At 46.7% G+C, this 16,680-nt stretch overlaps 1 protein-coding gene across 2 annotated transcripts in view; it reads right to left on the bottom strand.

Moving 5' to 3' along the window:
• LOC132580148 (transmembrane protein 268-like) overlaps positions 1-16,613 on the bottom strand; it is a 29,976-nt gene extending 13,363 nt beyond the window's left edge. The window contains exons 1-4 of one of the 2 annotated variants that reach the window (XM_060250820.1): positions 16,582-16,613; positions 10,692-10,887; positions 7,422-7,531; positions 706-813 (exon numbers count right to left, since the gene is read on the bottom strand). In XM_060250820.1, coding sequence (XP_060106803.1) covers positions 706-813; positions 7,422-7,531; positions 10,692-10,800 — 327 coding nt within the window. In that variant the 5' untranslated portion in view covers positions 10,801-10,887; positions 16,582-16,613. Of the gene's footprint in view, positions 1-705; positions 814-7,421; positions 7,532-10,691; positions 10,888-16,581 lie in introns of those variants that run through there. The other variant, XM_060250821.1, reaches the window with a different exon arrangement.
• Between the last annotated feature and the right edge of the window lie 67 nt (positions 16,614-16,680).

The following is a 16,680-nucleotide window of genomic DNA, read 5'->3' as shown; positions in this document are numbered from 1 at the left end:
GCATCAGACTGGCAGAGACGGCAGTGGAGGAGTCATGCCTCCCTCCCTCCTCCTCCCATGGTGCTCTGTGTCAGGTCTCATTCAGTGCTCTGAACCACATTGAGCCATTGGTTCTGGCATTTGGTCAATGCAAACTGCAAGTTATACTATGATGAGCAGCTGAGGCTGAAAGTCAAGGGTTCCTCGGCCCACTCCCCAAAGTGTCTGGCTTCCATGGACCTTGGTCAGATTCACCAAGGCAGCTATTAGGTCTGCAATTCTTTGCTGTCAAGAAACTGGCAATCTGCCGCAGCCAAGTTCTGCTCGAATCCATGATAAAGGTAAAGGTAAAAGTAGTCCCCTGTGGAAGCACCAGTCATTTCTGACTCTGGGGTGACATCGCATCACGACTTTTTCACGGGAGGCTTTTTACAGAAGGGTTTGCCATTGACTTCCCCAGTCATCTACACTTTCCCCCCAGCAAGCTGGGTCCTCATTTTACTGACCTCGGAAGGTTGGAAGGCTGAGTCAACCTTGAACCGGCTACCTGAACCCAGCTTCCGCCGAGATTCAACTCAGGTCGTGAGCAGAGCTTGGACTGCAGTATCACAGCTTTACCACTCTGCACCAGGTGAAAATCCATGATACTGTATAGTTATTTTTGGATCTCCGAAAAATACATTCCTGCCCTCTCCTCCTCCTTCACTGATGCACTACGGTCCTTACCACAGCAACGGCTATCCCAAATGCTCTGGAATTGTAGAACATGTACTTTCTCACTTCTGGCTCCAGAACTGCAGATTGAACTAGATTTCTCCACTGGTCGGTTGTCATCTGTGTAGGTAACAACACTAGAATTAGATTCAGGTGAGGTACCCATGTTGTTCTGAAGCAGCAGAACCAAGTTTGAGTCCAGTGGCACCTTTAAGACCAGTAAAGTTTTATTCATAGTATGAGCTTCCAGGTACAAGTATACTTTACCCAGGGCTTTTTTGTAGAAAAAGCCTAGCAGGAACTTATTTGCGTATTAGGTCACACCCCCTGATGTCACCATTATTTAACACAGGGGGTTTTGTAGAAAGAGCCCAGCAGGAACTCATTTACATATTAGGCCACACCCCCTGACACCAAGCCAGCCGGAACCGCGTTTCTGCTTGAAAAAAGCCCTGGCTTAACTTGTATCTGAGGAAGTGTGCATGCACACAGAGACCAATTTCTCACTATCTCGCTCTCACTCTCCTCTTCTCCGTGGGGCTTCTGTCGGATTTCGCACAAGCTGCCCTGAGGCTGCAACTCGCTCTGCCTCTTTCCTGCAGCAAACAAGATCCTCTAAAAACCAGTTCCTGTTTGCCGCGCGAAAAAGGAAAAGTTAGTTGCAGCCCCTGGACCGTGAATTAAACTTTGTTGGTTTTAAAGGTGCCACTGGACTCAAACACTAGAGTTAAATATCTGTCCAACACCTCTGTGCCTGATGTTTAATATCTACATGAAACCACTGGGAGAGATAATCTGATGATTTGGAAGGAGGTGTCACCCTTATGCTGATGACACCCCCATTATCTCTCTTTTCCATCAAGATCAAAGGAAGCTAGGAACCAGCAAAACCAGACTATGGAGGCTCAGAAGGACGGAGATGGGAGTGAACAAATTGAAATTAAATCCCGACAAACTGGAGGGGCTTGAGTTGAGGGCCAAGTTCATCCAGGAACTGGTATTCAGCCTACCCTAGATGGGGTTGTGCTCTCCCTGAAGACGTAAGTTCACAGCCAAGGCATGTGCTGCTCTACACCTCACTAGCATTGGGTGCCAGGTGACAAAGGTAGCAAGAGGTGCATTCTGGGCACATTATTTCAGCTTAGGCTGTGTCAGTCTCCCAGCTGCAGACCTTTTGGGGAAAGGCAAACCTGGGGGTTGAAGTCAAACACGCCTTGGTAACATCCAAGATCGACTACTGTATTGCACCCAACATGGGGCTGCCTTTAAAGATGCTTCAGAGGTTCAGAATGCAGTCATCAGGATGCTAAGGGAGTCTGACTCCAGTGAGCAAATCATGCCTATTGTCTGCCCATTTGCTTCCAGGCCCAAATACATAAGAACACAAGAGAAGCCATGTTGGATCAGACCAATGGCCCATCCAGTCCAACACTCTGTGTCACAGAGTGGCCAAAAATTTTATTATACACACACACACACACTGTGGCTAATAGCCACTGATGGACCTCTGCTCCATATTTTTATCTAAACCCCTCTTGAAGGTAACCATACAACGTGCTTGATCTAACCCATAGAGCCCTAAGCAGTTTTGGTCCAAATCATTGCCACCACGAGTCCACCAGCATGGTTCGACTCATCTTCTGAGGTTGGCCAGGGGACATTTCCTGTGGGAATGACTGGTCAGGGAACTTCAACCAATGAAAAGCCGCACAAGGGCCAATGACTGCTCTTTTTCTGTGGAGCTTGCTCCACCACTTTGGCTGATTTCCTTGCTTCTGGCCTTCAGAGTTAGTTGAAATAAAATAAAAATAAAATAAACAACTTTTTTCCCCATTTTGTAAGGCCTTTTTTAAGATTCAAGCCTTCCAGGTGCTTTTAAAATGTTTTCAGATACTGTTAATTGACAGCCTCAGCCTAAGTATTTTGCCTTATTTTCAATTTTTGTGTGTGAGAATTTGTTTGTGTCTGTCTGTCTCTGTCCCTCTATCTCTATCTCTCTGTCTCTGTCTGTCTCTCTCTGTATGTGTGTGCCTTAAAGTCATGGCTGACTTCTGGCAACCCCTTGTGGGGCTTGGATGTTTCAGAGAGGTGGCTTGCTTGCCTGCCTCTGCATTCTCAGGCCCAAGGATGAGTAGAATGAATCCAAAGAATGTATAGTCTTGCTATCACTTTGAAGTGAGACCAAGTAGGACTCCAAAGAGCTTACAAAGATTCCCATCATCATCGTCGTCATCATCATCATCATCATCATCATCATCATCATCATCATCATCATCATCATGATGTTATTTATATCCTGCCCTCCCCACCGAAGCAGGCTCAGGGCGGCTAACAACATGAATTGATAGATTAAATTATACAGTGATATTTAAACGAAAGTATTTAACAATTGATTAAAATTCTAAAATTCAAACATTAATAAAATTAGTATGCTGGTGGATGGTACATTTATTTAGCACAGGGGTCCTCAAACTTTTTAAATAGGGGGCCAGTTCACTGTCCCTCAGACTGTTGAAGGGCCGGACTGCTGTTACTGTACAAGGCCGCGGGCCGTCAGTTCTCCGTCTTCTGCATCTCTCTCCCTTCCCCACACCACACACCCCGGCCTGGGAACTCACCTCACCTCGGTATCACCTCACACTCTGTCTCCGCCGCCTCAGCCCAGTGCCGGAAGCGTGCGTTGCTAACGCGAGTTTAGGTCGAACGTCACTTCCGGTCTAATTTTGCCATAACCCGGCGGGCCGCATAAACGTCCTCAGCGGGCCGCATCTGGCCCGCGGGCCGTAGTTTGAGGACCCCTGATTTAGCAGTTTCTCTGTTTAGTCGCTGAAGGCCATCCGAAAAAGGGAGGTCTTGCAGGCCCTGCGGAACTGTCCAAAATCCCGCAGGGCCCGCATATCTTCTGGAAGTTGGTTCCATAGCTGCGGGGCCGGGTACTCTGCAGTTTTACCTCTTTCGGCCCGGGGATAGTCAGTAGGTTCCCCCGTCTTTCCCTGTATAATTATCGCAGGCTTCGGCTCCTGATGAATGTTGGCAGTGATTTCCATGTAAACACAAGTTCTTGTTACTAAGTTTGTAAGCTCTTTGGAATCTGGCTAGGTTCCACTTCAAAGTGATAGCAAGACTAGCAACCTATGCATCCTTGGACCTGAGGATTGACCCACCATAGTCCATACTTTATATCTGGCATTTGTATATTGTGTATTTGTAAAAAAAATATATATATATATATATATATATATACTGGCTATTACCAGTGCTCCCTCTGAGTTAGCGTGAGCTAGCTCACAGATTTTTAGCCTCCAGCTCACACATTTTTGTCTTAGCTCAGGAAAAAATGGCCCTAGAGCAAACTAATTAATGCAATAGCTCACAACTTTAATGCCAGTAGCTCACAAAGCAGAATTTTTGCTCACGACAGCTTAGAGGGAACATTGGCTATTACTATATTGCTTCTTGTTAGGCCTAGAGCTGTGTATTTTTGTTTTGTATTCTCCACACTGCAGTCCTTTTGTTTTGGCTACTGCCTCTGCATCCTGGCTTGGGTATTCCTTGGAGGTCTCCCATCCAAGTACTTGCCAAGGTCAACCCTGCTTAGCTTCCGAGATCCAACGAGATCAGGCTTGCCTGGGCTACCCAGGTCAGTATTTTCAATTGTCTTAAGTGTTTTAAATAGAAAGGTGAGATATAAGCAAGGGTCATTTTGTAGAAAAATAAGTGGTCGAGCTCATTAGCATAGCTCATTCGCATATGCTGCCGCCCCCAGCCAAAAGCAACCCGATGCAACAAAGGAGAGCCCCAGGCGAGTGAGGCCTGCTTGAGATGGTTAGAGATCCATCCAGCCCAAGCAGGCCTCGCTCACCTGGGGCTCTCCTTGGCTGCTCCCCCACCAAGTCAAAAGGCCAGCAAGCCACCCACTTGCTGGGGTGGGTGGTGTGGACTTCTCCAGGGGTTAATGAGAGCTGCTGGGGTGTGTGGCAGAGCCCCTAGTGGCTGGCTGGCTCTTCGAATCCAGGGATTGTTATGCAGCTGTACCTACTATTCAATGGACAAGGTAGGTGGGGAAGAAGAAGACGATGATGATGATGATATTGGATTTATATCCCGTCCTATACTATGAATTTCATAGAGCGGTCACAATCTCCTTTCCCCCCACAACAGACACCCTGTGAGATAATTGGGGCTGAGAGAGCTCTCCCAGAAGCTGCCCTTTCAAGAACAACTCCTATGAGAGCTATGGCTGACCCAGTTCTCCCGGATAAAATCCACACACCTAACCACTACACCAAACAGGGGAAACCGTCAGAAAGATTCAGTAGCTGCGCTCCTGTGAGCTCCTGCTGAATCTGAGACCTGGGTATAAGCATTCTATTTTTTAAAAAAAGCTAGTTGAACACACATGAAGAAGCCTTGTATGGATTCAGAGTGACCTCCGTTCCACCTAGCTCCATTTCTTTTGGTCAGCAGAGACTTTTCCAAATCTCAGGAAGAGAAGCATCTTCCCCAGCTTAGCTAATTCAGATCCTTTAACTGAAGGTGCCAGGGTCTGAAGTACTGAGCTAGGTATCCTCCCCAGGCACGCCTTCTTTTTTAATGAAGCCTCTTTCCTTAAGCACTGATCTAAGCCGAAGTGCATGCCATGGAATGAATGAATATCCCTCTTCTATTTGCCTCCACCTCCCTGCCTCCCTTCTCTTTCTTGTCTCCAGGAGGCCAAACTGTAAGCTCCTCAGAGCAAGGACCTGTCTTCTTGTACTCAGAGAAACAGTCAATACAAGTGGGAGACCTGTGCTGGCTTGTGGGGGATTTCTTTTCCCTCATATCCCCTTCTCCACTATATCTATTTTTCCTCTTTCCCCCATCCTGGCAGCTCCCTTTCCCCAGTCTCTCTCCTGTTCCTGCGTCCTTATCTCTCTTTCTCTGCTAGATTTGCATTTCTGATTCATCTACATTTTTACATAATTACCTTTACCTATACCCCCATCTTCAGCTTTCACTCCTTTCCCCCTGCAGCCTCTCCCCTTTTCTTCTATTCCACCCACCTATCTTTTTTCTGCTTCCCCTTTCAGCTTTACCTCCCTCCTCTCCCCTTTACTTGCTTCCTTCCTTTTTTTCCTCCTTTAAAAAATCCTTTCCAGTCTCTCTCCGGACACTAACCAAAACATGGAAGTCATTTCTTAGCAACCTCCCAAATGGCCACAGAGATCTCTGTAGTATTCTCACTAACCAAAAGACATTTGGTTGGATCCAGCCAGTTTTTTGCCTGGTGAAAAAGGAAAGATGGGGTCCCATTTGACCTCCAGAAAAACCATGCTGGGGATTATGGGACCTTCATGGTCAAAAGCTTTATGGGGCGGGGACTATAGTACGAAATGGAATTGGTTGACATTAAGCAAAAAAAAAAAAAAACACTGGCTGAATCCAAACCACTTTTTCTATGATGGGGGAGTTAATCTCATGTTTGTGTGTGTGTGTGTGCGTGAGAGAGAGAGAGAGAGAGAGAATGCACACGTGTATTAATTTCAGATTTTTTTCCTGCAAACCTAAAATTTCCTTTATATTTGTACAAAAATCTCCATTGTCAGCCCTAGCCCCATTGTGTGGATCTTTTGAACTACACCCCAATTTCAAAATTAAATATATAGATACTAAGATGACAACGAAGAATAAGAAACACTAATTCTGTGTAGGATTGTGGCTGTTGAGTTTCATACTACAGGCCGTTTTCGCACTCACGTTTTACTGGCGCCACGACCCTCCTCACGCTGGCGAATCTGCATGGATTTCGCACCAGAAGCGCCGGCGCACCCAGAAGCGCCGGCTACTTCCGTCGCTAAGCCAGCGCAAACGGAAATCGCAAAGATGCAGGAAAACGTTTGCGCTGGCTTAGCGACGGAAGTAGCCGGCGCTTCTGGGTGCGCCGGCGCTTCTGGTGCGAAATCCATGCAGATTCGCCGGCGTGAGGAGGGTCGTGGCGCCAGTAAAACGTGAGTGCGAAAACACCCACAGTCATCTCGTATTGCCAAACTCAGTGATCATGATGCAACATGGAGAAAGGCATTTATACTTTATTTTCTGTCTAGTGAGTTGGTCAGGGACAGGGGAAGAGACTAAAACTCCCTTTATTCCCAAGGTGAAAAAAACAACAATGGGTAGAATCTTACAATCTTTCCCTTTGGAGGGAGAACAAGCCCACCCAAAGGGATGGGAGGTAGACAGCAGCAAGGAGGAGACCAAAGTAAGATTGAGTTGATGAGATGGTAAGATCCAGTCTAATGAAATAATGCCACTCAATTAGCCAATTCAAACTAAAAGCTATCTGATAACATCACAACAACAGCAGTAAGCAATACATTATCTTTAGCAGTGGATTAAGTTAGCTTAAGTGGATCTGACTCCTGGATCTCATGGGTAAGTATGAGCTGCATGCAAAAGAGATGGCTCCACACTGGATCATTCTGCGCTAGATTCAATTACCACAATCCAGCTCTGGCGCACATAAATTTGCAGAAATCATTCTGTGCTGGATGACAGCCAGCAAGAGGGAAGCGGCTGCAACTCTAAAAGTAGTCAGCCCACGCAAAATGACTACTCCTGCACTCCAATCTGGTTGATCCCGATTTCTCCAGGCATAGAGGCTAGATAAGCACATGGCATTGCATCAGACAGCATTAGGAAAACAGCCAAGCATCTGCTCCACAGGTATTCACCAAGGCGTGGAACCTCACCTGGATTCCCAAGCTCTTCAGTCTCGCTGCACAAAGATTCGTATCAAAACGGGCAGGCGAGCAGGCCTTGCGAGCAGACAGGACCATGAGGACTTGGCCGTTGAGAAGTTCTGGAAAGCATCAGTAGAGAAGACTCAGCATCAAGATAAGAGGAGTAGTCAATGTCTCATAGCCCAATGTAGGTGGAGGATTTAATCCTCCCGTGAGGGAAGAAAAAAAACCTGATTGCTATCATGCTGATTAGTTCAGTTGGCTCACTGGTCCCTGACAGGGCTTGTTATTATACTGGGTATTCCTCCCCTCATGTCCTCACTTCATACATTTCTACCCCATCTTACTTCCAAGGAGTTCGGAGTGGTATCCATTTGTTGTTGTTTCCCCCTTTTGATAACTTTGTGATGTAGGTTAGGCAAAAGTGACCAGCGCATGGACAACCACTGAGCTTCATGGCCCAAAAGGGGACAAGGGATTCCAGTGATCCATGTCCAGTCACCACACCTCTCACGCTGTTAAGCTTCTTGAACCAAATCTAGCCCACTGAAAGATACTTCCCAAACTATTAACTCCCACAGTTTTAGAACTCTGACTTTGAGCTCAGGCCTGGCTCACAGTAGCCACCACTGTGAACTGGGGGGAATAGAAAACTACAAATCCCAATAATCCTGTCAGGAAAAGCTGGCCTTGCATACTCAGAAGAATCTAGGTCAGTTACGGACAGCTCTCCTCCACATTTTTGGAAGGTGAAATTTGTTCTGAAGGGACTGTCAGGGGTGGTGTTGGTGGGGAGAAGTTGATCTCCCCTGGCTTTTACAATTTACCTCAGGAAAAGCGTAGAAAGGCCCACATTTTTCACCACAAATTATCTGAGATTTTTAAAAAAAAAAAAAAATCAGTTCCTTCTCAGACAGTAATCACTGGCCAAAGCTGGCCTCATTTTGGGCAGGAACTCATAGGAGCAGAGCTCCAGAACCTCTACATTTTATTGTGGTCTTTCTTACCCACCCCCCAAAGAATACTTGCTTCAGGGCTCCATTGTTCAAACCCCCTGTGAGAATTTTGCTGAACTCTAAGATTTGACAGTCTAATATCCCCACCCCACCCCCACCCCACAAAAAAGAGAAAATAACCAAAACATATAAAGCAGACAGATGGAAATCTTCCTCATGCCACTGTGGACACATAGGAGAAAGTAATTTAAGAATTATGATGGGAGAAAAGTTTTATGATGACAGTTATCATTCAAGAAGCATTTTAAGATAGATGCTGAGCTGATATAATTTAGTACACCTTCTGGTGATGTCAGGGGTGTGTTGGCAAATGCAAATGAGTTATGCAGAGCTCTATGAAATGGCCCCTGGACCAAAGTAAGATGGATCCATGTGCTCCAAGAGAATGGTAGTAATTTGGGGTTGTAAAGGGCAGCATTTAAGCCTTGATAGGCATCTGCCATGCTGGAACTACCATATTATGTTCAGTTTTGCCCACCCCTGATTCAGCAAGAAAAGCAATCTATACATTGGCTCCCTCCTTCCTCGAAGGGCTTTTTGTACAGAGTTTTGGTTTTGCTAGGTTGTGTTTGGCTTGTTTTTGGTGCCAACTACTATGGCTATTTATTTTATACTGCAACTTTATCAGTGTGATCTGACGATATTGCTTCTATTATTCACAATTATAAGCCACCTTGGGTACTCTTTCAGAAAAAAGGAAAGGCAGGATGTCAATTGCCTAAATAATACATTTGGGAGAACACTTCTTCTTGGTCCTTCACACCAAAGTATCACATTCGGCCTGGCCACGTGGCTCCCATTAACATCTCTCCCTTAAAAAAAAGAATGAAAATTCCCTATTGAAATCTGCTACTTGGCTCAAAAGAAATATAATGAAATGTAAAACAAATATAAAATAAGCACAATGTCAGAAGAACAGGGCTTTTTTTTAAAAAAGCAGGAATGCACAGAAATGCAGTTCTGGCTGACTTGGCATCAGGGGGTGTGGCCTAATGTGTTAATAAGTTCCAGCTGGGCTTTTTCTACCCAAAAAGCCCTGTGAGAAACAATTGTGATGTCCAGGGATGTGGCCTAATATGCAAATGAGTTCCTGCTGGGCTTTTTTGGCAAAAAAAAAAGCCCTGCAGAAGACCATAAGATCTTGTCTAGGTTCCATCCAGTCCAGCATTCCATAGCTTCTGATTGTGGTCAACAAGATTCCCCGCAGGAAGCCGCAAAACAGAAGACAATGTCCCTTTCCTTGCTTTTGTGCTCCCCACTCATATTCAGAGGGACACGGTCACTAAACAGGGAGGTTCCACTACAATAGCTCATAACTATTGATAGACCTCTTCTCTCTGGATTTGCTTTTAAAGGCCATCTAACCCAATCTCTACAGTAACCACCTCTGCAGCAGCCAACTCCATCACCTGGTGTTGCTTAAAGAAGTTCTGCCTCTCCTATCATGAATGTCCTGCCCTTACACTGAGTGCCACTGGGAAGAGAAACAACATTTTCTGTCTCCATGTTGGGTGTTTTTACATTGAGTTTGATCCAGAGTTTTAGAGTCTTCAAATCACCTGCCACCATTCCACTTTAATTATTTTCCTTTTACATCGGTGGAGTTGCTGTGCTCATTTTGCATAGCCAAACTTCTATATTTCCTGCTGAAAGCGTTTCAGTTTGTGGGGTGGGGGGGGAGGTCTCTGATTATAAGGCAGATGGAATACCAGTGCTTAGTTAAATGAATACGATTTCTCGGAAACCGTGTCAACACTGCAAAAACAATACAAATTTCAATTACAAGATGAGGCAAGCAATGATACGTAAAAATTTCAAGTGCTGCCAGTTCTCATGCAAATTACTGCGCCATGTGGCTTTTGGAGGAGTCTTTTAAAACGCGTGAAAACTTCTACAATACAAGTTTGAAACGCCTCTAGAGAAATGACTGGATCAAAACTAGTTTTGAGAAAAACATTGCTGCAGCAGCGCCAGAATTCATCTCACCGAAACAAATGTAGATTCTTCGGGCACCAACAATGCAAAACAGTTGTGAGAACGTTAGGTAACGTAAAAGGTGAGTTTCCAATGTGGTGATAGAGAGCCACAAACTGTCAGGGTAAAAACATCCATACTCTACTCCAGGTGTCATTTTCTAAATCTCCTGTGCCAGCTCCAACGATTTGCTGTGATGAGGAAAATGGGTCTCTCTCAGCTCAGTTTCACCTTTTGGTTTATTATTTTTTCCCACCTGATAACCGGCAGAGCAAGTTATTCACTTTACCTTCCCTCCTGTGAGCTGAGTGTTCCTCTCCTTGACTCCAGCAGTATGATACTGAGAAAGACAGTTCGTCTTTTTTGTCCGTCGCAGTTTGATTTTTGCCAGGGGCCATAGCGATTCCAAGTTTTGCTTCAAAACGCCTGTTACCGTACGGAGGTAGATCCAACCTTCAGCGATTGCATCTCCTTATTCTGCGCTTCTGAAAAAAGAAAGAAAGCCAATTGTGTCACTTCCTCCCCATCCCAGAAGCGATGAGCTGAAGTCAGAAATGGCAGAAAGCCCCGAACACAAGGAAGCCCAGGTAAATCAGGGTTCTTTGGCAGCCCCATCCAAGAGCTTTGCCAGTGTGTTTCTCTTCTTCTTTTCCTCGCCACGCAGCCTCTTTGAGTCAATTCTTTGAAGCAATGTTATGTTCAGACCAGCAATGGGTGGGGCAAAATCTGGCTGGGTGCCCACTGATGTATGCAAGATAGGCCTCAGGACTGCCAACTTTGGAAATTTCAAGCCGATTTCCAAACAGGTGAGGTTTTTCCTGTTCCTTTGGTATCTTTTCATAGGGTTGCCAGCCTCCGCCCCTCCCCAAACCCTGCCTTCTCCCAGCTCCACTCCCAAAGTCTCCAGATATTTTCTAACACAGACTTGGCAGCTCTAGTCTTTTCTCCGCAGCTGTTCATTGACTGAGTTTGCTCTGGTTGTTCTTTGGGGCAAGGGATCAGGGCTGAGTTAACAATTAGGCCAAGTAGTCACTGGCCTATGGGCCCCCATGCCTTTAGGAGCCCTGAGCAGCTTCCCTCCCCCCCCCCCCCGTTTTCCCCCACTTGCGTGGAGGCAGCCCTCCCAGCCTCCACGCACAGCCAGCAACTGAGCTACTCTTTGCCCGACTTGCCTCGTGCAGCTGCTGGTTGTGTCGTCGCCAAGTTTGCCTCTCTCTGCCTCTCCCCCACAGCTTAGTAAAAGGGGCTTTTATGCAGGTGCCTGCAGGCTGCAGCAGGGCCCATGGGCAGCAGGGCGGGTGCTCGGACTCTGAGATCATTTGCAAGAGTCCCCCGAGATTTCAACTGCCTAGGGGCCTCCATAGGGTTTAATTTGGTTCTGCAGGGGATCACCGTCTTGTGGCCTCTCAACAGCAGGGATCCCCAACATGCTGACACCTTTCCAAGCACCCTCCAAATGTTTTTAGAAGTAGGCGGGGCCAGGCGGGGCTTTTGTCCAGCAGGGCTTCTGAGTGGCCACTAGAGATTTGATTGTCTGTGCAGATTTGTTTTACAATAATTGCTTTGGCAGCAGGTGCCGCTAAAGAACAAGGATCTTCACTGTGTGGGGGAAGGTAAGCTACAGTGGTCATTTTGTGTCTGGCTCCCCCCGGGGCGGGGTGGTGGTGGTCAGGGGATCCCCCAGTTTAGAGGCCTTCCTCCTGCTTCAGAGTCATCAGAAAGCAGGGGGGTGGTGTTGGAAATATCTGCAGGGCACTCCATTATTCCCTATAAAGATAGATTCCCATAGGGTTTAATGAAAAATTGATCTGTGGGTATCGGGGACTCTGGGGGAGGCTGTTTTTTTGAGGTTGAGGCACCAAATTTTCAGCACAGCATCTGTTGCCTCTCCTCAACCCACCCACCCCCCAAGTTTCAAAAAGATTGGACCAGGGGGTCCAATTCTGTAAGCCCCCAAAGAAGGTGCCCATATCCTTCATTATTCTATATAGAGCGAAGGCATTTAAAAGGAGTGTGGTCCCTTTAAATGTGATGGCCAGAACTCCCTTCAGAGTTCAATTGTGCTTGCCACACCCTTGATCCTGGCTCCACCCCCAAATATTTCTTGTGTCGGACTTGGCAACCCTAGGCTCCTCCTCCTATGGAAGCCATTTTGTGGCCATACCTGTCACACCATGTCAGAATTCCAAAGGTGCCCACAGGATCAAAAGGTAGGGTACACCCAAGGCTTTTTTTTTTTTTGCAACAGGAGCTCCTTTGCATATTAGGCCACACATCGCTGATGTAGCCAATCCTTCAAGAGCTTACGGTGGACCCTGTAAGGAGATCCCGTAAGCTCTTGGAGGATTGGCTACATCAGCGGTGTGTGGCCTAATAAGCAAAGGAGTTCCTGCTACAAAAAAGCCCCGGGTAAACCCCAGACCTACAACATTTTTAACCTCAGCTTTCATCTAAAAAGTATAAGGCAGAATCCCCAGTCCTTCTCTGTTTTCTCCTCATGACAACTTGAGCTGATTTGGAATTGTGTGGCCTTGCTGCTATTTCAGCCCAAAATTCTGGTTTCCATTTTGCTTTCCACTTGTACAGATCAAAACAGCAGGAATTTTGTTAAAAAAATCTGCACCATTTTCTGTTTTCTCCTGCTCAAAAATGATCCCACCCACCCCCCCCCCAAAAAAAAATTGTGTGTCAACATACTGGAATGAAGAGTACAATAATATGTCAGAAATGTCAACACATTGGAATGCAGGAATTCTTCAGTGAAAAATGTCTTTGTATATAGTATGGATATAAATTGTATTTTAAATATCCCACAAGAAACACATGCAATGCAAACAAAAAACTACAGAACCAACGCTTGAATGCAGCACAGGGTTTATACAGGTGCAAGGATTTCTACTTGCTGACTACAAGCTTCTCAGTTTCCGACTCTGGGGTGACATTGCATCATGACGTTTTCATGGCAGACTTTTTACAGGGTGCTTTGCCATTGCCTTCCCCAGTCATCTACACTTTCCCCCCAGCAAGCTGGGTACTCATTTTACCAACCTCAGAAGGATGGAAAGCTGAGTCAACCTTGAGCCAGCTACCTGAACCCAGCTTCCAGTCAGGAATTACAGCTCATCTCCAGACTACAGCGTTCACTTTCTCTGGAGAAAATGGATGCTTGAGAGGGTGGAGTCTATTGCATTGTACCCCACTGAGGTCCCTGTTCACCTGTCTCAGGAGTCAGGAATTCCCAGCTGTAAGTAGGTATTTGCACCAGGGATTTGCACTTCATGGCCAAGTAGGGATTGGCACTGCACTGCCCAACATACCAAGGACTGGCTTCCTCCACTGTAAGATGCTGGTTGCTCTTAAGTGATCCCTCTACAAGTACCAGAATGGACTGAAGGAAATACGGAGAGAGAGCTTGGTAACATCATCGTTCTGCTCACCTGCCAGCTCTTGTTTGGCATTAGCAATCTAAACAAACAGCCAATGCTTCATTCCACAGTTTGCCATCAAAGGCATTTCCGCATTCTCAAACCAACAGGAAGGTTAAATGCCTGAGCAGAAGCAGCTAGAAAGTGAAGCTGGAATTAACAGGGCAACAGAGTTTTGGCACCTAATGTGGCCTCGGCCGCAAGCGTTCATGGCTGAATCTTGCACAATCCTGGACTGGAACTCCAGAGGGTTTTTTTTCCCCCACTCTAAAAATGCACCCAAAAGGAAGCCCCGATCTGTATCAAAGATGTTGGCCAAGGCTTGGGTTATCTTTTCAAGGTTATTTCCCCAATAGGAAATAACTCTCTGGGCCGCTTTCAATCCTAAAAGGGGAAGAACTCAGTCAAGTGCACTTGGCTTCTTTCTTTATGGGGGCTTAAAGCAACTTGGGAAGGAGTCAGTTCCTAACCTCTAAGCAGGGTCTGGCAATCTCTCAGGACTACAACTAGGCTTGCCAGTCCCCAGGTGGGAGTGGGCGAGCCATGATTCCACAGGCTCCTGCTCACCCCTCTCCCTCTCATTAGATTTAAAGGGCCTTGCAGCTGGAGGGCCCTTTAAATCTTGCAGGAAGGGAAGGAGAGGGGAGGCCACTGGTCACATGCCCAAACTCCAAGTGGCGAATCTGCTGCTTGGAGTTCAGATGCATTTGCAAAAAATAATTTAAAGCAATATGGTTTTTGCAAGCAGTCACTGCCAGTGCCTCCCAAGGGGCTGCATGATGCACTTATGCATGATGTCATCACCTTGGGGATGTCTCCTTCCCCTCCTGGAACGCTCCCCAAAGCTCCCAGCCGGAGACAAGGTAGAGCCTGGCAACCCTAATTCCAACTGATCTCCAGACAGCAGAGGTCAGTTTCCCTGGAGCACATGACTGCTTTACAGGGTGGAGTTTATGGCATGATACCCCATAAGGTCACTCTTCTCCTGAATCTCTCCCTGCCCAGGCTCCACCTCCCAAATCTCCAGGAATTTCCCAACCTCAAGCTGGCAACCCCAGGAATGAAGGCATTTCAGTCTGGGGAAACAGCAGAGGGAAGAAGAGCAGAGTTGATCCCCTCTTTTCTAATGCTGTGGCCCCAATCCAGACTGGAACACCAGCTTCCGAGAACTGCTTTATAGAGCCCAATGATATGTCTGGAATGCATTTATTTAGCTACTTCTGCTCCGTCTTTCCCCCAATCTATGGCTAAGATGATTCTCATCTCCTCCATTTTAGCTTCACACAAGCAATGCTCCCCGTAAGCTGCAGAGTCTTGTGAGCAGAAATTCTACTTTGTGAGCTACTGGCATTCAAGTTGTGAGCTCCTGCATAAATTAGTTTGCTTTGGGGCCGTTTTCCCTGAGCTAAGACAAATATATGTGAACTGGAGGCTAAAAAACTGTGAGCTTGCTCACATTAGCTCAGTTCAGAGGGAACACTGCACACAATGACCCTGTAAAGTGGGTTAGGCTGACAAAAATGACTGGTTTGAGATCACCAGGCATGCTTCAACTCCTCTTTCCTCGACCCAAGTCTGATCACTCTTAAGCATTACCAGGACGGTTTTTGAGCAGGAACGCCCAGGAACGCAGTTCCAGCTGGCTTGGTGCCAGGGGTGTGGCTTAATATGCAAATAGGTTCCTGCTGAGCTTTCCCTACAAAAAAGCCTTGTGTGAAACAATGGTGCTGTCAGGGGGTGTGGCCTAATATACAAATTAGTTCTTGCTGGGCTTTTCCTACAAAAATAAGCCCAGAGCATTACACCAGGCAGGCTCTGCTGAGTTTTAACAGGGGAACCCCAGTGACAATATGCAGCTGCGATTAAACTATACTAGGCAGACCGGCAGAGAGACAAACAGGCAGAAAGGAAGGGATTTGAACTGTGGTCTGCCTAGTCTTGGGCCAGATTGCAGCAGATTATTCCAAAGGAATCATCTCTTCAATTAGTGCTGCCAGATCCAGGGTCACCTGGAGTTTTGGGGTGAGGAAGCAGGGGGGACAGGCTTTTTTGGGGAGAGGGATCCCCAGCAAGGTACAATGCCATAGAATCTACCCTCCAACAAAGCAGCCAGTTTCTCCAGAGAATTTCAGGAAATCTCCAGACCTATCTGGAGGGCGGCACGCCCCTTTCAATTTTCCCAGGTTTAGGGTTGCCAGGTCCGTCTCACGAAATATCTGCGGAGATTGGGGGTGGAGCCAGGAGACTTTGTGGGTGGAGCCGGGAGCAAGGTTGTGACAAGCATGGTTGAACTTCAAAAGGAGTTCTGGCCATCACTTTTAAAGGGACCGCGCTTTGGAAATACTGAAGGATAGGGGCACCTTCTTTTGGGACTCATAGAATTGGACCCCCTGGCCCAATCTTTTTGTAACCTGGGGGGTGTTTTGAGAAGAGGTACCAGATGCTATGCTGAAAATATGGTGCCTCTGCCTAAAACTACAGCCCCTCCAGAGCCCCAGATACTCACGGATCTCTATAGGGAGCCCCAGTCTCCATAGGGAATAATGGACTGCCAGGTGGACATTCCACCCCCTCACAAACACACTTTTTGATGATCCTGAAGCAGGAGGAGGGCCTCCAAACCAAGGGATCCCCTGCCCCCCAACTGAGGATTGGCAATCCTACAGGCTGTTAAAAATACACACAAAGTATTTCCTTTTGTGCCTTTGTGTTCCGTTAACCATTTTAGACGTCTCATTTCATTTCCAGACTCACCCGCTTGTGAAACTCTCAGATTCCATTGTTGGTGGGAGTTTGCGAAAGATGTGCTCCTTTCGACTCCTTTTTTTTGTGTGGGGGGGATGTTTAACTGTT

Source organism: Heteronotia binoei, chromosome 12 (genome assembly GCF_032191835.1).
Source record: "Heteronotia binoei isolate CCM8104 ecotype False Entrance Well chromosome 12, APGP_CSIRO_Hbin_v1, whole genome shotgun sequence".
NCBI lineage: Eukaryota > Metazoa > Chordata > Lepidosauria > Squamata > Gekkonidae > Heteronotia > Heteronotia binoei.
The sequence above is the reverse complement of the archived record's forward strand: the minus strand, read 5'-3'. Positions and strand labels throughout refer to the sequence as shown.